The sequence below is a fragment of the Gadus morhua genome, chromosome 18, assembly GCF_902167405.1.
Source record: "Gadus morhua chromosome 18, gadMor3.0, whole genome shotgun sequence".
NCBI classification, from domain to species: domain Eukaryota; kingdom Metazoa; phylum Chordata; class Actinopteri; order Gadiformes; family Gadidae; genus Gadus; species Gadus morhua.
The window spans coordinates 14,299,102-14,320,298 of NC_044065.1; the positions used below are offsets into that span (position 1 = coordinate 14,299,102).

Genomic DNA, 21,197 nt, shown 5'->3' on the forward strand with positions numbered 1-21,197 from the left:
AGCCGAGAACAAATGCCACTCTGGGAATTTAGAGTGTATTATTGTGATGTAAACGGTCGCGCAGGCCGGGGCGGCGGAGGAGAGGCCGGAGCTAGCGTGCTATTATCCTGTCACTGAGGAGTTCAGAACAGGCAGACTGGTAAAGAGGGGGGGGGGGGGGCGGTGGGTCAGTCAGCGCAGTGAGGGTCATGTACCTCCAGGAGACAGCTGGCATATTTAGAATAGCCAGACATGGACGAGCGCTGGCTAGGCTTACTCGAAATGTTAGCCGAGCTAAAAGGGAAAACATCTCGTCGAGCTAAGCAGGTTAGCCTAGCATCTGTCAGCTGCACACAAAAACCGACGTGAAAGTTGTGTTATCACACCTTTCTTAACATTTAAATGTAGGTTTATATGCTTTTATTGACCCGAACTTAAGGGACAACTAGCATAGTCCGTTCTTCCCTTACTATACGTGTAGCAGGACTCCAAACACACTTCTCCTTCGTGCACCCAGTGTCGGTACTCAGGCATCGTACACGCACCCCTTTTCCGCGAAGAATGAGCGGCCTTACTGAGGCTTAGAAAGGCGTCGCCCGTCTCTGTGGGGGTTTATTGCTAGTCATAATATAATGACACTCACGACTGCAGCGTAGTCTTCTCTTAACCCTGTGACTTTACAGATAAAAAGAAGGCAGCTGAAGAGACCCGACTTGGCATGGCATCATCTGAACAAGTTGGAGACCAAAGTGGGAAAGCTAGCCCCCCCCTTCCCCACCCTCTCTCCTTTAATGATGACTAATGACACACATTCAGCTGTCGGGGGGCCTCCACTGTGGTGGATTTAGGCAGCTTGCTAATTTGACAACAGTGTTTTATATGCTATCCTACAAGGTTTGCTAGATTAAACAGTGTTCTTGTTGTAGGACATGTATAGCCTCCTCACTCATTATTGGTCTTTACTGTGTGTGTGTGTGTGTGTGTGTGTGTGTGTGTGTGTGTGTGTGTGTGTGTGTGTGTGTGTGTGTGTGTGTGTGTGTGTGTGTGTGTGTGTGTGTGTGTGTAGGCCCGTGCAGACTATCATTTCCTGCATGGATCCCTGACATTTCCATGTAGCCTGAGGCTAACCATGTGATCTCTCACACACACACAATCCTACAGTTCTACTTCTGATCAAGGACAGGACATTCTTTTGCCCCTCAAATATATCTCCCAGCCAACACACACACACACACACTAGGAAATGGCCATTTACTGGTCACTCTACTGGTATAAGTTATTCATGGTATTGTCTCTAAAACGCATGTCATGACATCTGTGTGATAAGGAATACGTATATATAATGCATTAGCTCTCGGTTTCAAACATTATACGCAGCGCTTTATTCATACAGCCATGACTGTTGTCCAAGAGGATTAGGAAAGTAAAACCGACTGAAAAAGAGGTATCATTGTGGTTGGATGGTCATAGGTGCAACACTGAAAACAAGCAACAGCCCTTGGAAAGTATAAGTCAACTAATTATAAATGCATTTAAAAATGTAAATCGAACCCCAATGCCTTAATCTCAATGCCTGACGTGTTGAAAACAACGCATTTTCATCCCTTTTTTTAAAAAGGCCAACCCTTCAATTTCATGAATCCATCCGAGCAGCTGCTGGTGCTCCTGTTTCGACAACAGAACACAGTATTTCATAACCTCCCCCCGTGACACCAGAACCCTGCATACAAACGCATGCTTCCGTCGCGTGGATTAGCGGCCGAGCGCATGTGGTCGCATGCGTGTGAATGGCGTGAAGCCGCGCAGCTTCAGGTGGATGGGGGGGGGGGGGGGGATGTTTATGACCGTTCCTCCACACCACCCTCTCTCTACGGGCCAGGAAGGAGTTAACCCCAACCGGCGTGTCTGAAGCCCTGACCCCCCCCCTCCCCCCCCCCCCCCCCCGAGTACTGACCTGGGCCTCATCATTTGACCCATGGGGGTGGAAGAGAGAGAGGCAGGGAGCAGGGGTTACCGTGGCCCAGTTTAGACGGTGCAGACTACCCAGTAAACTCTTGTCCATTTAGCTAAGTGGGGGGCATCCATTATTGAGTAGGCCCCGATGCATTATTCAAAAGGCGGGAATGTCATAAACAGCAACACAGGTACGGACGAGGCCGGAGCAGTTCAAGCAGCGGAGGGACGCTGCGTGCATGTGTGTGTGTGTGTGCGTGCGTGTGTGCGCGTGAGTGTAGGAGGAAAAGAGGAAGAAAAAGAGGATGTGTATCCACCATTGTATCCTTACTTCCTGGTTGCAGAGAGAGAGAGGGGTGGGGGGTAGAAAGAGAGAGTGAGCGTGCGAGCGAGAGAGAGAGAGAAGAATTAGGGCAGACCCTTCACGAGGCGCACACACACACGGTGGGAGCGGTGCGACGGCCCTCTTCATCAACCCCCCCCCCCCCTCCCTGAGCGCGTGTAGGCGGGGGTCCTGGGGGAGACCCCCATGCTAATACAGTCATTAAGCCTCTTCACGAGGCCCGATCCACTTAGACAACCCCCCCCCCAGCCCCTTACCCCCTCCTGGGCCGGCCCCTCCCTGCATCAAGGAGCTCTCCGAGGAGGAGGGAGAGCCCCTCTGTAGCAGGAAGGAGGCCTGCGCTTCCAGCTCTGAACATTTCACCCAAGTAGGCCAGCTCTGGGGAGGGGGAGCCGAGGAGAAGTGGGGGGGGGGGGGATTTCCACCTCAGCTCGATCAGCTGACCAGGATTCCCATGCATGGCTCCCTGGTATTGGTGAGGGGGGGGGGATTAGAGGCAGGCCGGGGGTTAAGCCGGCATATGTGCAGGAGTAGATTTCTTCCCGGCGTGTGCGCGGTGAGCAGACCAAGAGACTCCCCTCTGCGCTGCGATAGTACCGACTGCAACCTCACATTAAAACAGATTCTATACCCGGGACATGGCCGCATTCCTACAGCCGCGACAGTATTTTGATGCCCCTTCTCTGTGAACAGGGGAGCGTGCACGTGCGGAACGTGCACTCATGTGGGGGAGCTAATAGCAGACATTACAGCCGAGCCATAATTCACAGGGTGGAGGCAAGATTAGCTCTGTCACTGGCTGAGTGACTGAGATGAAAGGGGTGGGCGGGGATTTAGGTGGCTGTGTAGACTGCCCGCAAGTAACTCGGACATCAACAAGCTTCTACAACTGAACCGACAGAACTTGATAAGCAGCTCACATTTAGACTATATGGCAAACAAGGCTCCACCAAAGGAAATGATAGTAATAATGCCGAGGGCAGAGAAGTGAGTGCGAGTGTGTCACATGGGCCGTGTGTGAGCGTGTGTGTGTGTCTGTGTGGTTGCGCGTGTGTGTGTGTGTGATCTAAATAAGGAAAAGGCCTGAATCATTTTAGGCAGGGACAAGTCTTACATTAGCCCACATTTTGTTGGCGGGAACGACGCAGGGACAGACAGGCAGCAGACAGGCGGGGAGGGTGGGGCAGAAACTCCACCGCAGAGGCAGTTGAGGTGCAAAATAGGACGGGGGATATAGGTCATCCTGCGCTGGATTCCAGCTCGCCGGCACACACTGGGCTGCGAGCGGTCGCTGGACGCGCGCCAAGTCTGCATCACTCTCTAATAATATAATATCTCGGCCATCCCCCCCCCAACAATCACACACCCATCCCTTTCCCTCCCGTCATTGTCCCGCCTTTTTTTTTTTTTTTTCATCCACCCCTCTGCCAATCTGCCCTTTTTCTCATCGCTCATTTTTTTAATCTTTGGTCAGGAGAACAAAAAACTATTTGTTAAACTACCCTGAACACTCCGATGCCCTGGAGAGGAAGGAGCTGGGAGGTACGACAGCTAAGCCAGAACACCCTGCCTGAGAGGACTCTCCCCGCCCCTATCCCTTTTCTCTTGTCCCTCTCTCTCCTCTTTTTTTTTTTTTTTTATTACATTTTTTGCATTTTTTTTTTTATGCTTTTATTCATGAAGATACAGCGAGTTAGACAGGAAGGTACAGGGGGGGGGGGGCTAGCTTTGATGGCCGTTATTTCTCCCGAACACGAACGTCGAGTCACCACTGCTCTACAGAGGATGGGCGCTGGCGTGCGAGGTGTTCTCCGTGACCCCCCTCCCCGTTGACCCCAGATGGGGGTTCTAACGGGGTGCTGGGTTCTCCCGTTAGCAGGCTCCTCAGGTGTGGCGCCGAGCTGAAGAGAGAGATCTTCCCTGGCTCTTTGAAGTCTAACTCTCGGCGGGTTACGGGGCTCAGCGGGCACCGCTTTGATCGCCTCGTCTCTGCGCTACGCCGGAGCACCGCCGAACAAAAAAAAAAAAACGCGTTTGTGTCCTTGTGTGTGCGCGTGCGTGTGTTTCTGTGTGCGTCAGTGCGTGCCAGTGTGTGTGGGTGTGTGCGCTCGACATTTAAGGATGCTCCAGCGAGGAGAGCTCTTTGATTATTCCGCCTCATTGCCTGATGATGCGATACCGCCGGCCCGGGAATAAGGAGATGCCATTTTAGAGGCTCTCGTGTTCCAAGGCTGCACAACGGAAGAAAACAAAAGAAAGCAGGGCAAACTGCAAACTTCAAAAAGAAATGAAATGCTATCCACTTAATAGATTTTTTTTTTTTCTCTGCCAAACAGCCTCGATCCTCAGTCCCTCTCTTCATCTTCACCCCCCTCCTTCTCCCCCCCCATTCTTCCCCCCTCTACCGTGAACCCACCACAGGCTTGTTCATTTCCATAGTCTCCTCCTCCTCCTCCTCCTCTTCCTCCTCCTCCACCCCTCCAAGGCCCTCCGGATGGGAAAAATAAGCAGATTCGAAAAAAGCGAGGAAAAATAACTAAAGAAAAACAGAGATGTCCTCCGCTTAAGTGGAGGCGTTCTCCTTGGGTCTCTGATCCGGGCTTTCAACGTGCCAACACAGAGGAAGTGTTCCCCAACTGCCGTGCCCCATTGTCCCCGTCTGAAGTTTCCCTTTGTCTACGCTCCCAGGAACCTGCAGGTATATCTTAGTAGCAGCCAGGTGGGGTGCAACGTAACCATTTACCAGAGATGACAGCAAACGAAGGCACCCTTCACCCCCCACCCCACCCTCATCCCTCTCCCTCTCGGAGGAGACAAAAGGAAGATGTGTGGGAGGTTTGACAGGTATGGCTGCTGGAGACAAGATGAAACCCTCTTTAAAAAATGCACAGCAGCACTAATCATACCCAGCATTCTCTCTCACTCACTCACTCCCTGGCCTTCTGCAGCCAAACAGCAGCCAGAGTAAAACGGCTGCACATGCAAAACAGTCGGGACGAGTTTCTCCTCGGCTGCACGGTTAACTCAATACCGCACAACATTATGCGCGCGTGTGTGTGTGTGTGTGTGTGTGTGTGTGTGTGTGTGTGTGTGTGTGTGTGTGTGTGTGTGTGTGTGTGTCTCTCTCTCTCTCTATCCGATGATCCACAGCGTCTCCTCCCATTTCCCAGAGGGGGTGTTACGCACCACATCTCTTCGCCCAGGATACATCCATCCAAGCAGCAGAAAAAAGAGAATACATTACAGTGACAAGAGAAAATGAATGTCAAAAAGACAATGGATATGAAATGGGACAGGGCTGCTGGAGTGCCCATGAGCCAAGGCCATGGCGGAGATCGAGTTGCACTGCGACCGTGTCTGGGCTTCGATTGAGTTGGACTGAGGACAGAGTGGGGCGAGGGAGGCGAGAGAGAGCGAGAGCGATATGAGGAGAACACAGACTACCAGGACATATCAACTTACACACAGGCTTCCATAAATCAAGACACTCAGGGTAGGCTCGTTTTACACGGCAACAAACCCCATCAGTCCCTGAGGAACACTTGCACACGCACAAAAAAATTTGATGGCCAGACCAAAATATACAACACCGCCACATAACGCAATGACATCATCTGAAGCGTCCAGTTAAGATGGATGTTCCCTCATTCATCTGCAGTGTCATGAGTCAAGTGCTTTTGTTCAGGGCCTCAGACTGGAGTTTCCCCATCCGAGGGCAAGGCCTACCTGATCTGAAGCCCAGGGTAGGGCCATGTACGATGGCAGGTCCCTGCAGGCTCTCTCCTCTGAATCACCATCGCGACCAGAAAGCGAGCTTCTTGGAAAGGCAGCGACACTGAGCTATTTTCACCCAGCAATGGTAGTAGGCTGCTGGTATTTATAGTGCGCTAACCTCTAGCCTATATTCCACGCTACTATGAGCGCCGTCGGCACGGGGGAAGTCCTACTTGTACAGCCTCTGCTCAGCGGGGGGGGGGCATTCCTCTGTGTGTGTATGTTGTCAGCATGGCTACTGCTAGAGCTATGCGTTTGTGGATGCACGTGTGATGTATGATGTAGGCGTGTGCGTGCGTGCATGCCTGTTCCCCCCACCGCCACTTGTCCATGTGTTCCTCTTTTACCCCTACGCTTGTTGGCGGCTGCCGCTCAGCCTCGGTGACACGTGCTGTTCACGTTGCGACTCACATTTGGGTTGTGCTTGTTCGCATGCATGCAGCTACTAGGGACATGTGCAAATGTATCGATGAATGAACACAGTGAAAAGATATACGCTTGTTAACTATATATCTATCTATGACTCATTTTCTATCTCCATCTTATGATCGACGTAGCTCTATATCATGGTTTCTCAACGGGGGCGGTACCACCCCTTGGGGGCGTTCGCACAACCTAGCTGGGAACGTGATTCCATTTTTGGGGGGGGGGGGGGATTTTAAACTTTCATTGTTTTTATTTTTTTGGGGTGAAAAAACAGGCTACCTGAAATAAATAGCCTATTTTCATTTATTGGATTCCAACCCCTCTACCGTCTCAGCTACTTTTTACTGTCTATGCGCAGTGGAACAGTGATAATACAGAGCGGTTCAGTCCTGCACACGCCTGGACTCCAGTTACATCAGCTATCGTCATGATCTCTATAGTAACGCTGATAAACATAACCCAAGTTCACGGGTAAACAGTTCAATAACCAACACAACACAATCAAACATTGCCGATAGCAAGAAAATAGCCCGTTTTCCTTCTTCCTCTTGCTGTTGTTCAGTTCGAGCTGCTCTGAGCGTAGTCTCCACGAAAAGACCGTTGCATATAGGCCTAATCAGGCCTCTACGCGCAATCTGTTTTTGCGGTGTCCGCGTTGCCCGGGCCGCGGTGCCCGGGCCATTCATTCATTCGTTCACGGGGCACGGCGGGAGTCGCGGGAGTGGTCGCGTTGCCCAACGTCAATATTAATTTATATTTTTATATTTTTTGCACCAAAACCGACTCAGAGGGCATACATTGCTATTAGTGACCAACGCAAAATCAATGAAAAACGATGCATTTACAACTTTAAGCAATATAACACGAGTGTGAGTGGGGTTATTCGTTTATTTTGAGCTTTTTATTGGGGGGGGGGGGGGGGGGGGGGGGGGGGGGGGGGGGGGGGGGGGGGGGGGGGGGGGGGGGGGGGGGGGGGGGGGGGGGGGGGGGGGGGGGGGGGGGTGGGGGGGGGGGGGGGGGGGGGGGGGGGGGGGGGGTGGGGGGGGGGGGGGGGGGTCAGGCATCAGGGTAAGGTCAAGGGGGGCGTTGGCATCAAAAAAGGTTGATAACCACTCATGCTCTATCATCTATCTAAAGATAGCTATATATCTATAAATAGATGTATAAAGAGACACGCAACACACAAATGGACAAACTAGATCGCTCTACTGAAAGCGGATCCGAGCACATTGCAGCAGAGTAAACCTAGGGCAGTGTACTCAAGCCATTGATGAAATCAGTGACCCTCAGCTTAAAGGATGCATGTATACAGGAATATGTGTGGCTGGGGGGAGGGGGGGGTTGAAGTTCAGGGAAGGACAGGCCAGGGTACGGCCTTGCGCAAGTGATGAAACCAGCCAACATTCCCTGTAATCGCTCTAAATATAGTCAACGGCAGCCGACAGCCGGGCGATGGCGAGGAAGAAATCGGGTAAAAAATGAGGGAAAATTAGGGCAGGCAGGCATTAAAGATTAATCGCCATACGACCGGCCGTGCTTCACTATGCCATGTGGAGAATGCCACTATACAGATGGGGAACAGAGTGAACGAGAGAGAGAGAAAGAGGGAGAGAGAGAGAGAAAGATGGAGGGAGGGAGAGAGTGAACGAGAAAAGAGAGGAATAGGGGGGTGGACACAAAAAAACACTTTGGGAATGAAAATGCCTGCTCGATGAATTCTGGGGTGATAGATGTCCCCAGTTCAATACCCAGATGAATTTATGTGTGTTCCATTACCAGAGGGTGGGGAAGGGACATGGAGATGGGGCGGAGAAATGGGGAGAGAGAGAAGGGGAGAGAGAGAGAGAGAGATCCCCCTTACAGTGGCGCTGAGCTAGCCATGCAGAGCCCAAAGCGAAAGAGCCATCTGCGGAGATAAGTAAAGAAGTGATTACAACGGGTGCAGCACCATTCCTGACAGTGAACGCCTCACCGCCCTCCAAAAGCCCCAATTGATTTAAATGAAGAAGCTATGAATATTTTAGAGGGGTGGAACTCCTCTCAAACTGCAGCACCTCTGTGTGCACGTGCAAGGTAGAGTGTGTGAGTAAAATAGAGAGGATGTGTGTGTGTGTGTGTGTGTGTGTGTGTGTGTGTGTGTGTGTGTGTGTGTGTGTGTGGTGTGTGTGGTGTGTGTGTGTGTGTGTGTGTGGTGTGTGTGTGGTGTGTGTGTGTGTGTGTGGTGTGGGGGGGCTGGCAAATGTAATCATTGATAGGAAGATTATGGCCCCATTGTCCCGCTGTCTGTAATCAGCCGCCTCCTTTAAACCCTGTTGAATCAATGACAGCGCCTGGATCCACTGTGGTGCCTGAATCCACTCACACTGCTGCACTTTGTTCATCAAAGTGGGCTTTGCTGTGGAAACCGGCCATGTTTGGGGATTTACACTGAAACCAAACTGGTGTACAGTACTCTCTCGACCAATGCCCCCGGCTAATTCTCTCCGCAAACAAGCGAGGACACGCCAGAGCACCGGCGCGCACACACACAGTGTGTGTGTGTGTGTGTGCGTGCGTGTGCGTGTGCGTGTGCGCGTGTGCGTGTGTGTGTAAACAGTAAAAAAGCTGAAAGAAGGAGCGACCCCGCCAGACACACACACACACAACCAACCACTGAGCACAACAAAAATATACAGGCGAATTTCCAACCTAGACAACAGTGAACGACTACTGTGCAATGTGCCATCCGCAGCAGATAAAAAGCTGCCCGTCAGCTCTGGTATTGTGTGTGTGTGTGTGTTTGTGCGCCCGTGGGTCCAGTGGACACACACACCCAATGTAATATGCGTCAGGCCACACCCCAGTACAACTCCAACCCCCCCCCCCCCCCCCCCCCCCCCCCCCCCCCCCCCCCCCCCCCCCCAAAAACAAGTACACTCCTACCGAAACAAACATGAAAAGTGTCCCGGACTAACAGGCTAATACGGGCTCCGTGCTAACGTATCGCCGCGGCTTTTGTTTTTGGAAGTTTCTCACCGCGACTTCTGTGGAGCCGCCGTTGTTTGGTAAATGGTGCGTGGCATTTAGAGAAACACAAAACAGGTACCGGCCGTGACGGCGGCCAAGGTGGAGGGCAGGGCGCGGCGCTGCCTTGTCAAACGCCGCCCTGAGGGCCTTTCCCAGGCGTGCAGCGAGGGAGAGAGAGAGAGAGACGCCGCAGGTTGAACTGGCCACACCTCCCCTCCCATTGCAAATACAGCTCCATGACAAAGCTTGGTATTTATGCGCACCTGAAGGTGAAAGCGGGATAGTTTGTAAAAGGTGGGGGGTGGGTGGGAGGTGGGGGGGACCTCTCACCTCACCTCTCTCTCTCATCTCGGGTACACACACACACACACACACACACACACACACAGACACACAAGCATACGCTCGCTCGTACACACACACACACACACACACGTGTGTGTGCGTGTACGTCTGTCCACGCAAAAAGACGTAGACACAAACACACACACACACGAACGCCACTCTTATCCATCCCCATCTTGGCGCTGCTCTCAGCACCACCCCCTACTAAATCATTGTATGGGACTGACAGGAGGGTAAGGCAGACACGGTGCCTTGGGGTTCAAAGGGAACCGGGTTGGGGGGGGGGGGGGGGCGTGGCGTGGAGGGGCCTAGCCTGGCACTGTCCAGCATCAAGTCGGAGGGTGGGCGCATTGCGGCCGTGGGCAGGGCGGGGTTCTCTCTCTCGTCTGTCTGGTTGTGGAAAGCAATGAGAGGTGCGTTGAGTATTATCTGGCTCAGGGACTTGGCGCGGATACAAAGGGCAAAACACTACAAACGAAAGGCATTCAGGCCGTTGGCTTCGTTACGCTGGGGTGTGCGTGCGCGTGTGTGCGTGCGCGTGTGTGCGCGCGTGTGCACAAACAACACAGACACGCAGATTCCTCTCCACGAAGCATGCAGATAAAACTGAAACCGACGGATCACAGGACGGCCCAGCAGGATGCAGCAGACAACAACAGACATCAGCCTCTTTCGGGGCTCGTGTCCTCCCTGTGACACCGCCGCTCCAGAGTCAGCCACCCCCCCCCCCTCCACATACGTCAGCAGAACCTCCTTGGAGATGCGCGGTCCGAGTCTGGGCCAGACACCGTGGAGCTGTACGGCTGCAGTGCCCCTCAGGTCTCGACGCATGCCCCACGGTTTATCTCTCAGCGCCAGGGACTTGTTTGCGGACACTTGTAACTCAAGGCACGGCCCCCAGAGCCAAAACGTTCTCTACGCATTCAGAAGGGGGGAGAAAGAAAAACAAGAGGAAGGAAAACCTAAATTGCGGCCGGGGTGGGAATGTGGTGGCGGCTCGTCCAAACACACTGACCGCAGCGTTCACGCTGCCCCCCCCCTCCCAGATGTCTGGGCGTCAAGAGCAGAAACAATTAGACGCGGTCGGACCGTGCTGGCCGGGCTCTGCTGGCGGGGGCCGCAGCCACTTCAGCAGGAGCCATGGGGCGGCGGGGCGGGGGGGGAGGGGAACCACACCAGTTTGCACATCAGACGGTCCCAGAAAATAGGAACCCCCCCCCCCCCCCCCCCGTCCATCCGCCATAAAAGTAGGTCCACCACCAGCAGCCCCTGTTGGCCCCCTCATCCAAAATGGCTCCTGCTGTTACGGCCCTTAGCGCTGAAAAACAATAAAATACCATCTGTTTTTTTTCCCTTCCTTTTCCCCGGACCTCCTCAGGGCCCCTGCTTCTGCCGCGGGAGAAAGGACTTCCGCACTAAAATACCACATGAGTCAGATTAGGCTGCCAGTCACTAGCCCCACACGCGCGCACGCACACATTCATGCACACACTCTTACCCGGCGACACACACTCTTTTTCCCCTCACACATTGACACAAACACATTTACTCAAACTCACTCCAGGACATTTGTTCTGTCACATATTATACACACACACACACACACACGTCCATTCTCAAGCACGTACACACATTTCCTTCACACACACACACACACACACACACACACACACACACACACACACACACACACACACACACACACACACACACACACACACACACACACACACACACACACACACACACACACACACCAGGGCTTATGGACCTTGCAAACAACAGGCCAACAGTTGGCCTTTTTGCTGCCTTCCCTCACGCAAGTCGTCGCTCTAGAAATACAACCAGCCCACCGGGCCCACAGCACCCTGGGAATTATTCGGGTCCATCCAGCGTCGCCGGCGGCGACCACCGACTCTGGCCCGGTAACCTCCAGTGAATCCCTCCGTCGGAGGGAGCGCGAGTGAGAGTGAGAGGGGGGTGTGTGACAGTCATGTGAAAACGGCCAACGTGCATTCCTTCATGCATGAGCCCGTAATCACTGCAAAGACCCCACGACAAGCAGGGTGGAAGAAGAAAAAAAGAGAGAAGTCAGGCTGAGGGTCCGAATCCAACAATCCTTCCCGCTGTCAACCTTCCCCCCCCAAAATCCAACAACAACAACAACGCTAGTGTAAAATCTATTAACGTATTTATTGATCTTCCTTGATCAAAAGCGACAGAGCTCGTCTCCTGCGTACAAGGGCCGTCTGTACCGCAGGCCAACGGCGGAACAGACGCTTTCTGCCACGGCGATCACTTCCACGACACCCGCCGCAATTCAACATGAATAAAGAAAACTTCATTGACAGCGACAGATTACAAGCGGTTGATCCCCCGCCCTCGCACCGCTAACGTCTGCCAAGGAGACTGACATCGTCGGGGGGGGGGCCAAGGGCCAGCAGTGACTGGTCCGAAAACAAAACAATCGAGGGGGACCATTGTGTGTGCGAGGGTGTGCGTGTTGCCACTACAGACGCCTCAGAAGGCGGCTATAGCCCGGGTCCTCTTCAGTCAAGAGGCCACTGAGAGCCCTCAGCAGGTCCTCAGAGGGCTCTTGTGGAAGGCTAACAGTAAACTAGTCAACAGTTAGACCCCCAGACCCACGGTCCAGCAAGAAAGCACGGCCCACAACCGAAAAGGACAGAATGAAGGCCACCTTCAGTTTCCAAAGCCACACGCTGACAACAAAACGCCTCTCTCAGGATGAGTGGCCCTTCAAGAAAGAGAAAGAGAAAGAGAGAGCAAGAGGTAAAGAGAGAGAGGCAGGTAGAGAGGTAGAGAGCGAGTGTGAGGGAGGGAGGACGAGATAGGGAAAGTGAGAGTGAGAGAGAGAATGTCTGAAACAAGCTGATTTATAAAATTTTCCTGTTTTTTTTTCCCCCCCAACAGAGCTTCCCGGTTTAGCTTTCCTCCTGGCCCCACCGACAAAAAAAAGGAATCTGGTTTCTCCCATGCAGCCCCACCTCCAATAAGCCCCCGTGTTAGTTGATGACAGTGACACAGACAGCCCCCGCCGCAACCCACCCACCTACCCTTTGCTCCACTCAGCCTACAATTTTTATTGCATTTAAAGTGTGTTAGGCTGAAAGCAGTCCATCCAGTCCCCCCCCCACCCAGTCTGATGAGCAAAACAATGTGGGATCAGAGGTCTTTTCCTGCACACACACACACACACACACACACACACACACCACACACACACACACACACACACACACACACACACACACACACACACACACACACACACACACACACACACACACACACACACACAGGTTAGCTTAGCTCACATGGTTTGAATCAATGCAGTCCGGTGGGCCGCCACGATAAATGCTATCTAGTTGACTGAGTGTCTGCTCTGTAGAGGCCCTGACTCGGGCTATAGAACAGTGACCTTTCCAAAGGGTACGGCCAGCATGACCCGTCCCTGTCTCCCCGTCTGTCCGTCTGATTTACGGTTTGTCTTGCAAAGGAATTTGCTGTTGTCATACAACTCAAGAGAAAGAGAGGGGGAAAAAAAGAAAGAAAGAAAAAAAGCAGCTTTGGACTGATGAGATAAGAAGACTGCAGTGCAAACAGAAACCATTTTTGAGTGTTGTTATTATAGTTGTGGATTGCTGCAGCAAAGCATCCGAGATTCCAGTCTGCATTTCCTTTTGTGTCATGTGTTTCTATAGTACCTAGACCATGAGGAAATTGCCCTCAACAGCCAATAGATTTCTGCTTTTTTTTTTTTTTTTTTTTTTACACTCCCTCAGCTGTGAAAGACAACAGCACTGGCTCGACTAGGAAGACATTGTGCCGAGGATTTCCTTTGAGGTACAAAACGTGCACGGCTAACGAGACTTTGTTGTTGCAATAAAACGAGGCCTTATTGCGCGGATATAGTGACAATTCTTTGAACACAAAAAATAAATGGAGGAGGGCAATTTCCAGTGTGCTATGGTTGCTTAACCCCAAGAATTACTGCGAACCCAGCAGATGGATGGCTTTAGTTGAAGGGCCTCTCTTTCGGCTCTTATCAGCACACACATCGATAATCGAACGGATATTAGATTATCTATGTGCACGCCCATCTATTGACAGCTACACCACGGCGTGGTGTCCCGGTCGTCAGGTGGGCCTGCTATATCGATGTACTTAAAAATCATTTTGAGACAAAAAAAAGAGAAAAAAGGAATGAAAATCACACGGTCTCCTGAGAAATCGTTTTCGCTTCGACAGCGCGTCAAAACAAATAGGGAGGGTTTGATTGCCGATTAAAAAGGTCAGATTAAAACACAACTAAAAACTAATCATTGCAAACCGCTCGCTCGATGAAGGACGACGTGCCCGTTTGGGGCAGTTTGGATCTGGGATGCCCAGATTACTGGAGGCAGCCGGGATTGGAAGGGGGTTATAATGCCAGTAGGAAAGTTTGATCTGATTAACATTGGCATGGCTCGCAGAAAGACCTTGTGTTCTTCTAGTGTGCCGATTTCGGGAACGCCATCGCTTGCTGAAACGCAGCGCTGATCAAAGTGAACCGAGCCCCCAGTCGTCTGCGAGGTTTCCCTGAAAAAAAATCTAACTTGAGCGCACGCAATGTGAGGGAGAAAAGGGGAGAGCGAGCAGAAAGTGGGTCAACTATAGATAATGCAGTTATGAAGCTCTACTCGGAAAAGCAGCCTGCCGTGTCGAGGTTTTCCCGGCGTTTCATTCACTGGAGCATTGCGACTGTCAAAATACCCTAGCAGCCATGTATATTTTACTATTAAATAAGATATCCAGCATAAAGTGGATCACCTTATTCTATAAACACACAATGTTAAGTCCCCGGCAAAACAGCAACACAGACCTGTGCCTGTGTGGGAGTGTGTGCCAGAGAGAAAGGGAGAGAGAGGGAGGAAGAGAGGTAGGCTTTTACGCCAACTTCCCCAATTAGTGAAATGAAGTTAACGAGGCAATGAAGACGCCACCTACAGTGATTCGAGCCGTTCCAGTGCTGGTTCCGGATGGATGTGCTGTAAGGATGGGGGGCTCCAGGCACCAGTCCCTTTTCGGGGATCACACATCCTCGGCTCTGGTTGTAGTATTCCATGATCAAAAACGGGTTCGGGAGTCCCACAACGTCCACACTTTCGTACATCATACGTAGCAAGGCGGCGGTGACCGACTTGGTGTCGTACCCGCTAAATAAATGTCCACGGGCGACGGTTCGGCGAAGGAGAAATACGAACAGTCGCCTCCGGTGTTCAGCTCGTCACCATACACGCCTGCACTGCATGTGCGAAACGAGGCAATATGCATTTAATCGAATTGAGGAGTAAATCTGCATCCACGCATGAGCACGTCATATGGGACTGTAGCCCTCCGTCTGTGGGGAGTTGTGTGGGTTTAAAAACCTCTAGTAAAAGCGTTTGATAGGGATGTAAATAGTTCTACCGGCACTCAATTCGGGGAACATAATTTCCTTTACTTGTCAACGTGATGCCAGAGTGGCATTCGCAATGGTAACGTGCATAACGATACCAAAACACACTCTCCGGTAACTTTCAACAGAAACACATTCCGTTGTCCTTTGCTGGGAAACAAGGGGAAATATGAAGAGTGCGTCCACGCAAAAAAAATGTTCCAATAAATCCACCGATAGAGTCCGAATAAGAGATCACCAACTCCGGTCGACCACAGCGGACGAGCCCCCGGCAGACAGCCTACAGTGGTGACAAGATCCCCGTATGTTTTCAGCGGGTCCTCATCTGGGTTACGGGCTACCACCGTTCCGTTTTGGTTCAACCGTTGGCGGACAGTCTCAGCACCGTAGGTACGCGGATATATATCGATTCCACTCCCGCGCAGCAGCGGACAACGCACAGCGGGTTTCCCCGGGTCGCGATCTTGAGAGTCCCGTGTGTGATTCTACAACATCCCGCGGCTCCGCGAAGCCTTCAACATGCCCGGTTGTTTGTGTTTTTGGAGAGCCGCTGAAACCGTTCCCCACACAAACCGTGCGGCTATCATGTTCTGCAGAATGTGACAAGACACAGCAGCTGGGGGCCCAAGCTCCTCCTTCTCCGCCCGTCTCCTCTCTCTCCCCCCCGACTCTCTTCGTGCTTTGCTCCGCCCACAATTAACCCTTTAAGAGACGCCGCTCAAAGGCATTCGGCCCGCCGTGGCTTGCTTGAGAAAGGAGTTTTCATCTCTAGTTGTGGATTAAGGGGGTCTTAAAATGAATCGACGTTCCTTTTGTTAAATTGGGTCTGTAGAAATCCGGGGGAACACTATGTCCACTTCGCCCGTGGATACAATGGAGCGCCAATAATTCTATACATGTACACACTGTTTGTTGTTTCTGTCCTCGGTTGTCATTTGTACACGACATTCCCCTAAAGTGACCCCCGTTTTCAACTGGACTCCCATCGTCCCCAACTCTTTGATTCCCCCATTCGCTTTCGTGGTAATTTGCCTAATGTTATGCGGCTGAACTTTTCCTGAACTCCGGGCAAGTCGGGGAGCCTCACCTCCGAGTGACCCGCGCACTACTGACTCAGATTCGCCCCTCTCTCTCTCCTTCTCTAACTTGAAATCATTCAAGATTTCCCACCTCGTACACCCAATATAACACCGTCACACTCTCTCTCGTTCAAGTGCTGAGTGCCGCCGCCGCCCCCCCCCCCCCCCCCCCCACCCCCCATCCCCCATCATCATTCCTCCCCCTCCGACACAACAAGCGAGAGAGTTATCAGCCTATCAAAGTCAACATTTCACCCGGTAATCGAGACTAACTTTTTTGCAGTGCGGCGAATAGGCAGTAAACATAGGCAGTTTTTTTTGCTCCATCGGCATACTACCGGACCAACGCTCTCCCAACGACGTTTGGCAGGGTTTTATTACAACAACGACATGTCTGTACAACCTGCACTCCGCAGACTCCCATGTGACCTGTTCGTGTGGGATATACCCGCCGTGCATATTCCTGGCGGTATATCCGCCGCTCGGACTATATAGACTGCATTAAACATTCACGAGCTACCATGGAAATATTACACCTGCACGATAGACCTCGGCGCTGTTGAATTATTTAAAGTAAGGAATCAAAACGCATGTTACTTAAATTGGGTGTTTCATCCCTCTGGGGGCAGAACCAACCTTTGAATCCATGTCTGTCTGTGCTTGACCTTCCCTGAAAGAAATCTGGGTGACCTGTCAGCCCACACCTGAGCAGGGAGGGGGGGGGGGTCATAATCTGTGAGCAGCAGCCTACAGAGAGAGAGGGAGAGATGGGAGTTGGAGCCAGGGGGAGGGGGGAGGGGGCGAGAGAGAGGTTCCTGATGGGCACTTGTTCTCCTCCTACGGTGACACTTATTCAATGCAGGTCCCTGGCTGTTTACTCTGCCTGATAACAGCCATGCAACGACTCCCCCCACCCCTACACACACATAGCCGCACACACATAAACACAGACACACCCACCTCCGACCCTCTACCCCGCCATGCCACACTGACAGGCCACACACACACACACACACATTCCTTGACGAGGATTAGGGGAGTAAATGCTGTCAGGAAATGCTAATTTCTCCACCCATGTTTACTCTCCTGAGAGGTGGGGGCTGGGCCATCCGTTATAGAGAGAGAGAGAGACATGAGATAGCAGACTGTTGATCCTTCTGTACTACAGCACGCGTGTGCGCACACACACACGCGCAAGCACACGCTCTCACACACACACGCACTGAGAGGCAATTTATCCAGGCCATCTGACCGTGCTGATTGGATGAGAGTGTGTAATAAGTTTAAAAGGAGAAGCGCTAGAGAGAGGGAGATGGTGGTGGGACAGGGTGTCAGGGGTCATATGACATCATCCTAGGGGGTTGGCAAACAGTCAGATGATGTTCAGGAATCCCCAGCCCCCCCCCCCCCCCCCCCCCCCCCCCCCCCGCCCCAAGTCAAATGACCAAGGCTGCAGCCCTGACCTTGTTCCGACAGGAAAGTGGTTTGTCAACAACAATATGGCATAAACACACACACACACACACACACACACACACACACACACACACACACACACACAGTGGCAATTGGAACTCAGCTTTTAGAGATAGGTGGATAGTTGCAACGAGGAGGGTTTACTGAGAGAGAGAGAGAGAGAGAGAGAGAGAGAGAGAGAGAGAGAGAGAGAGAGAGAGAGAGAGAGAGAGAGAGAGAAACTACAGAGAGAAAGAGAGAGAGTGGGTGTGTGGGTGTGTGGGTGTGGGTGTGTGAGAGAGAGAGAGAGAGAGAGAGAGAGAGATAACAGGTGCCTGGTGCTCCTTCCACAAAAACCAAAACACATCAGAGTACATGGAAAAGTACTCTGTCGGAGCAGAGCCAGAATGATATGAGAGTACGTGTTTGTGTGAGTGTTTGTGTGTGTGTGTGTGTGTGTGTGTGTGTGTGTGTGTGTGTGTGTGTGTGTGTGTGTGTGTGTGTGTGTGTGTGTGTGTGTGTGTGTGTGTGTGTGTGTGTCTGTGTGTGCCTATTTGTGTGAGTGAGTGTGTGTTTGTGCGTGCAGTCTTGTGTGTGTGTCTGTGTAGGTCTGTGCGTGCCTATTAGTGTGAGTGAGTATGTGTGTTTGTGCGTGCAGTCGTGTGTGTGTGTGTGTGTGTGTGTGTGTGTGTGTGTGTGTGTGTGTGTGTGTGTGTGTGTGTGTGTGTGTGTGTGTGTGTGTGTGTGTGTGTGTGTGAAGAAGATAGATGGGCAGATAGAGGTTTGATTTGGGGAACCACGCAGGGGGCCACAGAGAGGGACTTAGTTCCACACTGTACATCCAAACCCTCCAGGGGGAGGGAGGGAGGGAGGGAGGGAGGTGAGGGAGGGAGGAGGAGGAGGTGCTGAATGAAAATCCACCAGTGTGGTGGTGACATCAAGGTTCAGCACGCTCACAGCAGAACCTGGCTGCACTCCTCCAGGTTATATAACAGTAAAAAACCAGAGGAGGGAGGGAGGGAGGGAGGGAGGGAGGGAGGGAGGGAGGGAGGGAGGGATGGGAGGAAGGGGAACCGTATACACAGCAGTGTCTCCCCCCCCGCCCTGAGTGGGGGAGGGAGAGTGTTCGTATCTGAGGGGGAGAGCAAGGGGCAGCAGAGGCAGAAGAGAGAGGGTAATGGGAGGATTGGTTGGGGGGGGGGGGATGGGGGTTATGGGGTGAAGGCAGTATAGAGACTGCAGACTGGACCTTGAGGGTGTCAAACTATTTTTACTGCGCCCAACCCATCACCACCACCACCACCACCACCACCACCCAAACAACCACCCCCCCCCTCCCCCCTTCCTTACAACCCAGGGGCGTTAGGAAGCAGTAAAAAGAAAAAGGGCTTCTCCCCCCACAAAGACACACAAAGACATACACACAGACACTCACAGCAAATGATGGTCCCTCAGGTCGAAGTATACAATAGGCTGTTATGCCATTACGGCCTTATATGCATTGACCACTGACACTTCAATTAGAATGAAATCATGGGGATTCGGAGGGGGACGGGGGACGGGGGGACGGGGGTGTCGTGTTCGTTAGTGCGTCATTGCTTGAAAAACGCTTTCCTCATGCAACATTAGTACTATTTGTCTTGATTCATTTAGAAACTAACCATGCTTCACAGAAAAATAGCAATTGAAAGACATACAAATAGGTATAAAGACACAACCTTCTACACAGGCTCACACCGACTCATACGATGAAACCTTGAGAAAATGGCCACGTCTGTTCCTCCATCTCTCTTCCCTGGGGCGGCTTTGAGGGTTTTGTTTTTGTTTGATATGTGGCTCTTTCTGGAAACGGTCCACTGACATCTGCGTCCAGCTGTCCCTCGCCTCTGTATTCTCGGATCACACACACTTTTAAGAAACACTCTGGATCTCCGCTGCCTCCCCTCTTCCCCCTATCGTTTTCTCCGACTTAACCCTGCGATGGTCATTGCCTATGGTGAAATCAGCACAAAGCAACAAGCCAAAGCTCCCAGCTAGAGAGACTAATGACGTCTGGAACGTAGCCCTGGGTCACTGACCCATTCAGCGGATTTTTCAGGACAAGCTGCGAGTCCGCCTGGTTCCAGTTTGAGCTTGAACAGCACACAGGCCTAATTCCAATTCTCAAACCTAGAATCACAGTCCTCTGGGCCTGGAAGAGTGTCACAACAACACAAGGCAAACGCAAAGAGGCATCCTCGCTGTTTCATCAGTCTTACGAGACGGTGAAACCCAGGAGGGAGTGTACGTGTGGACGATGTACGTTACATCAGCGCTGAGGCTACCTTCAACGCATGTTGTGCTGTGTTGTGTTGTGTTGTGCTCAGCGGACAGAGGGAGAAGTGCTAGGTGACCGCGCTAGGCATCGAGGGTTAAACGGTACAGGAAGGCACAATGACAACTGATAACGCTTTCAAGCCGTTCTTTACACAGGTGTCAAAAACGCCTTGGGAGCCAAACCACCAACCAGGTGGAAAGGAGCCAAAGGGTAAATGACAGTCCACACACAACACATGCACGCACGAACACACACACACACACACACACACACACACACACACACACACACACGCATGCACACACAACAAACACACACATACACATATTGACACACAAAGACACACATCCCATCGTGATATTAGGGGATGGACAGTCTAGTATTGGCTAGGACTCCCAATTTCCTTGAGCAGGTAAAATAAGATAAATGTGTTTGCGTGTGTGTGTGTGTGGGCGAGTGAGTGAGTGAGTGATTGAGTGAGTGATTAAGTGAATGAGTGAGTGAGTGGGTGTGTGCTTCGGAATTCAAAAACGAAGATTAAGAGGCACAAACACAGTGTGTTTCGTGTGTATGTGCGTCATAGCAAAGCACCATATCTGAACATCTGAGGAATTATCTCATGTTTCCCTAACCCCAGTTTATGCTCATCCCACTGACCCCCACCCCTGGCACGTCCTGTCCGTGCCTGCCAACTTCCTCTTGGGTCACTTCCTCCTGCTTCTTACTGGGAGCTGGACCCCCACATGAGGACCCACTTGAACATAAACACACACCACACACACACACACACACACACACACACACACACACACACACACACACACACACAACCACAAATGTGTGTGTGTGTGTGTGTGTGTGTGTGTGTGTGTGTGTGTGTGTGTGTGTGTGTGTGTGTGTGTGTGTGTGTGTGTGTGTGTGTGTGCGTGTGTACGTGTGTGGGTGTGCTTGTGTGTGTGTGTGTGTGTGTGTGTGTGTGTGTGTGTGTGTGTGTGTGTGTGTGTGTGTGTGTGTGTGTGTGTGTGTGTGTGTGCGCATCCTCTCTAGAAGGCTGGAAGACTG

The 21,197-nt window shown here is 51.9% G+C and overlaps 1 protein-coding gene across 4 annotated transcripts in view; it reads right to left on the reverse strand.

Annotated features, from left to right (window-relative positions):
* raraa (retinoic acid receptor, alpha a) overlaps positions 1–21,197 on the reverse strand; it is an 80,262-nt gene that overhangs the window by 30,848 nt on the left and 28,217 nt on the right. The window contains exon 1 of one of the 4 annotated variants that reach the window (XM_030340739.1): positions 14,834–16,490. The exons of 2 other annotated variants lie outside the window; for them this stretch is intronic. In XM_030340739.1, the coding sequence (XP_030196599.1) occupies positions 14,834–15,002 (169 nt within the window). In that variant the 5' untranslated portion in view covers positions 15,003–16,490. Of the gene's footprint in view, positions 1–14,833; positions 16,491–21,197 lie in introns of those variants that run through there. One more of the 4 variants, XM_030340740.1, reaches the window with a different exon arrangement.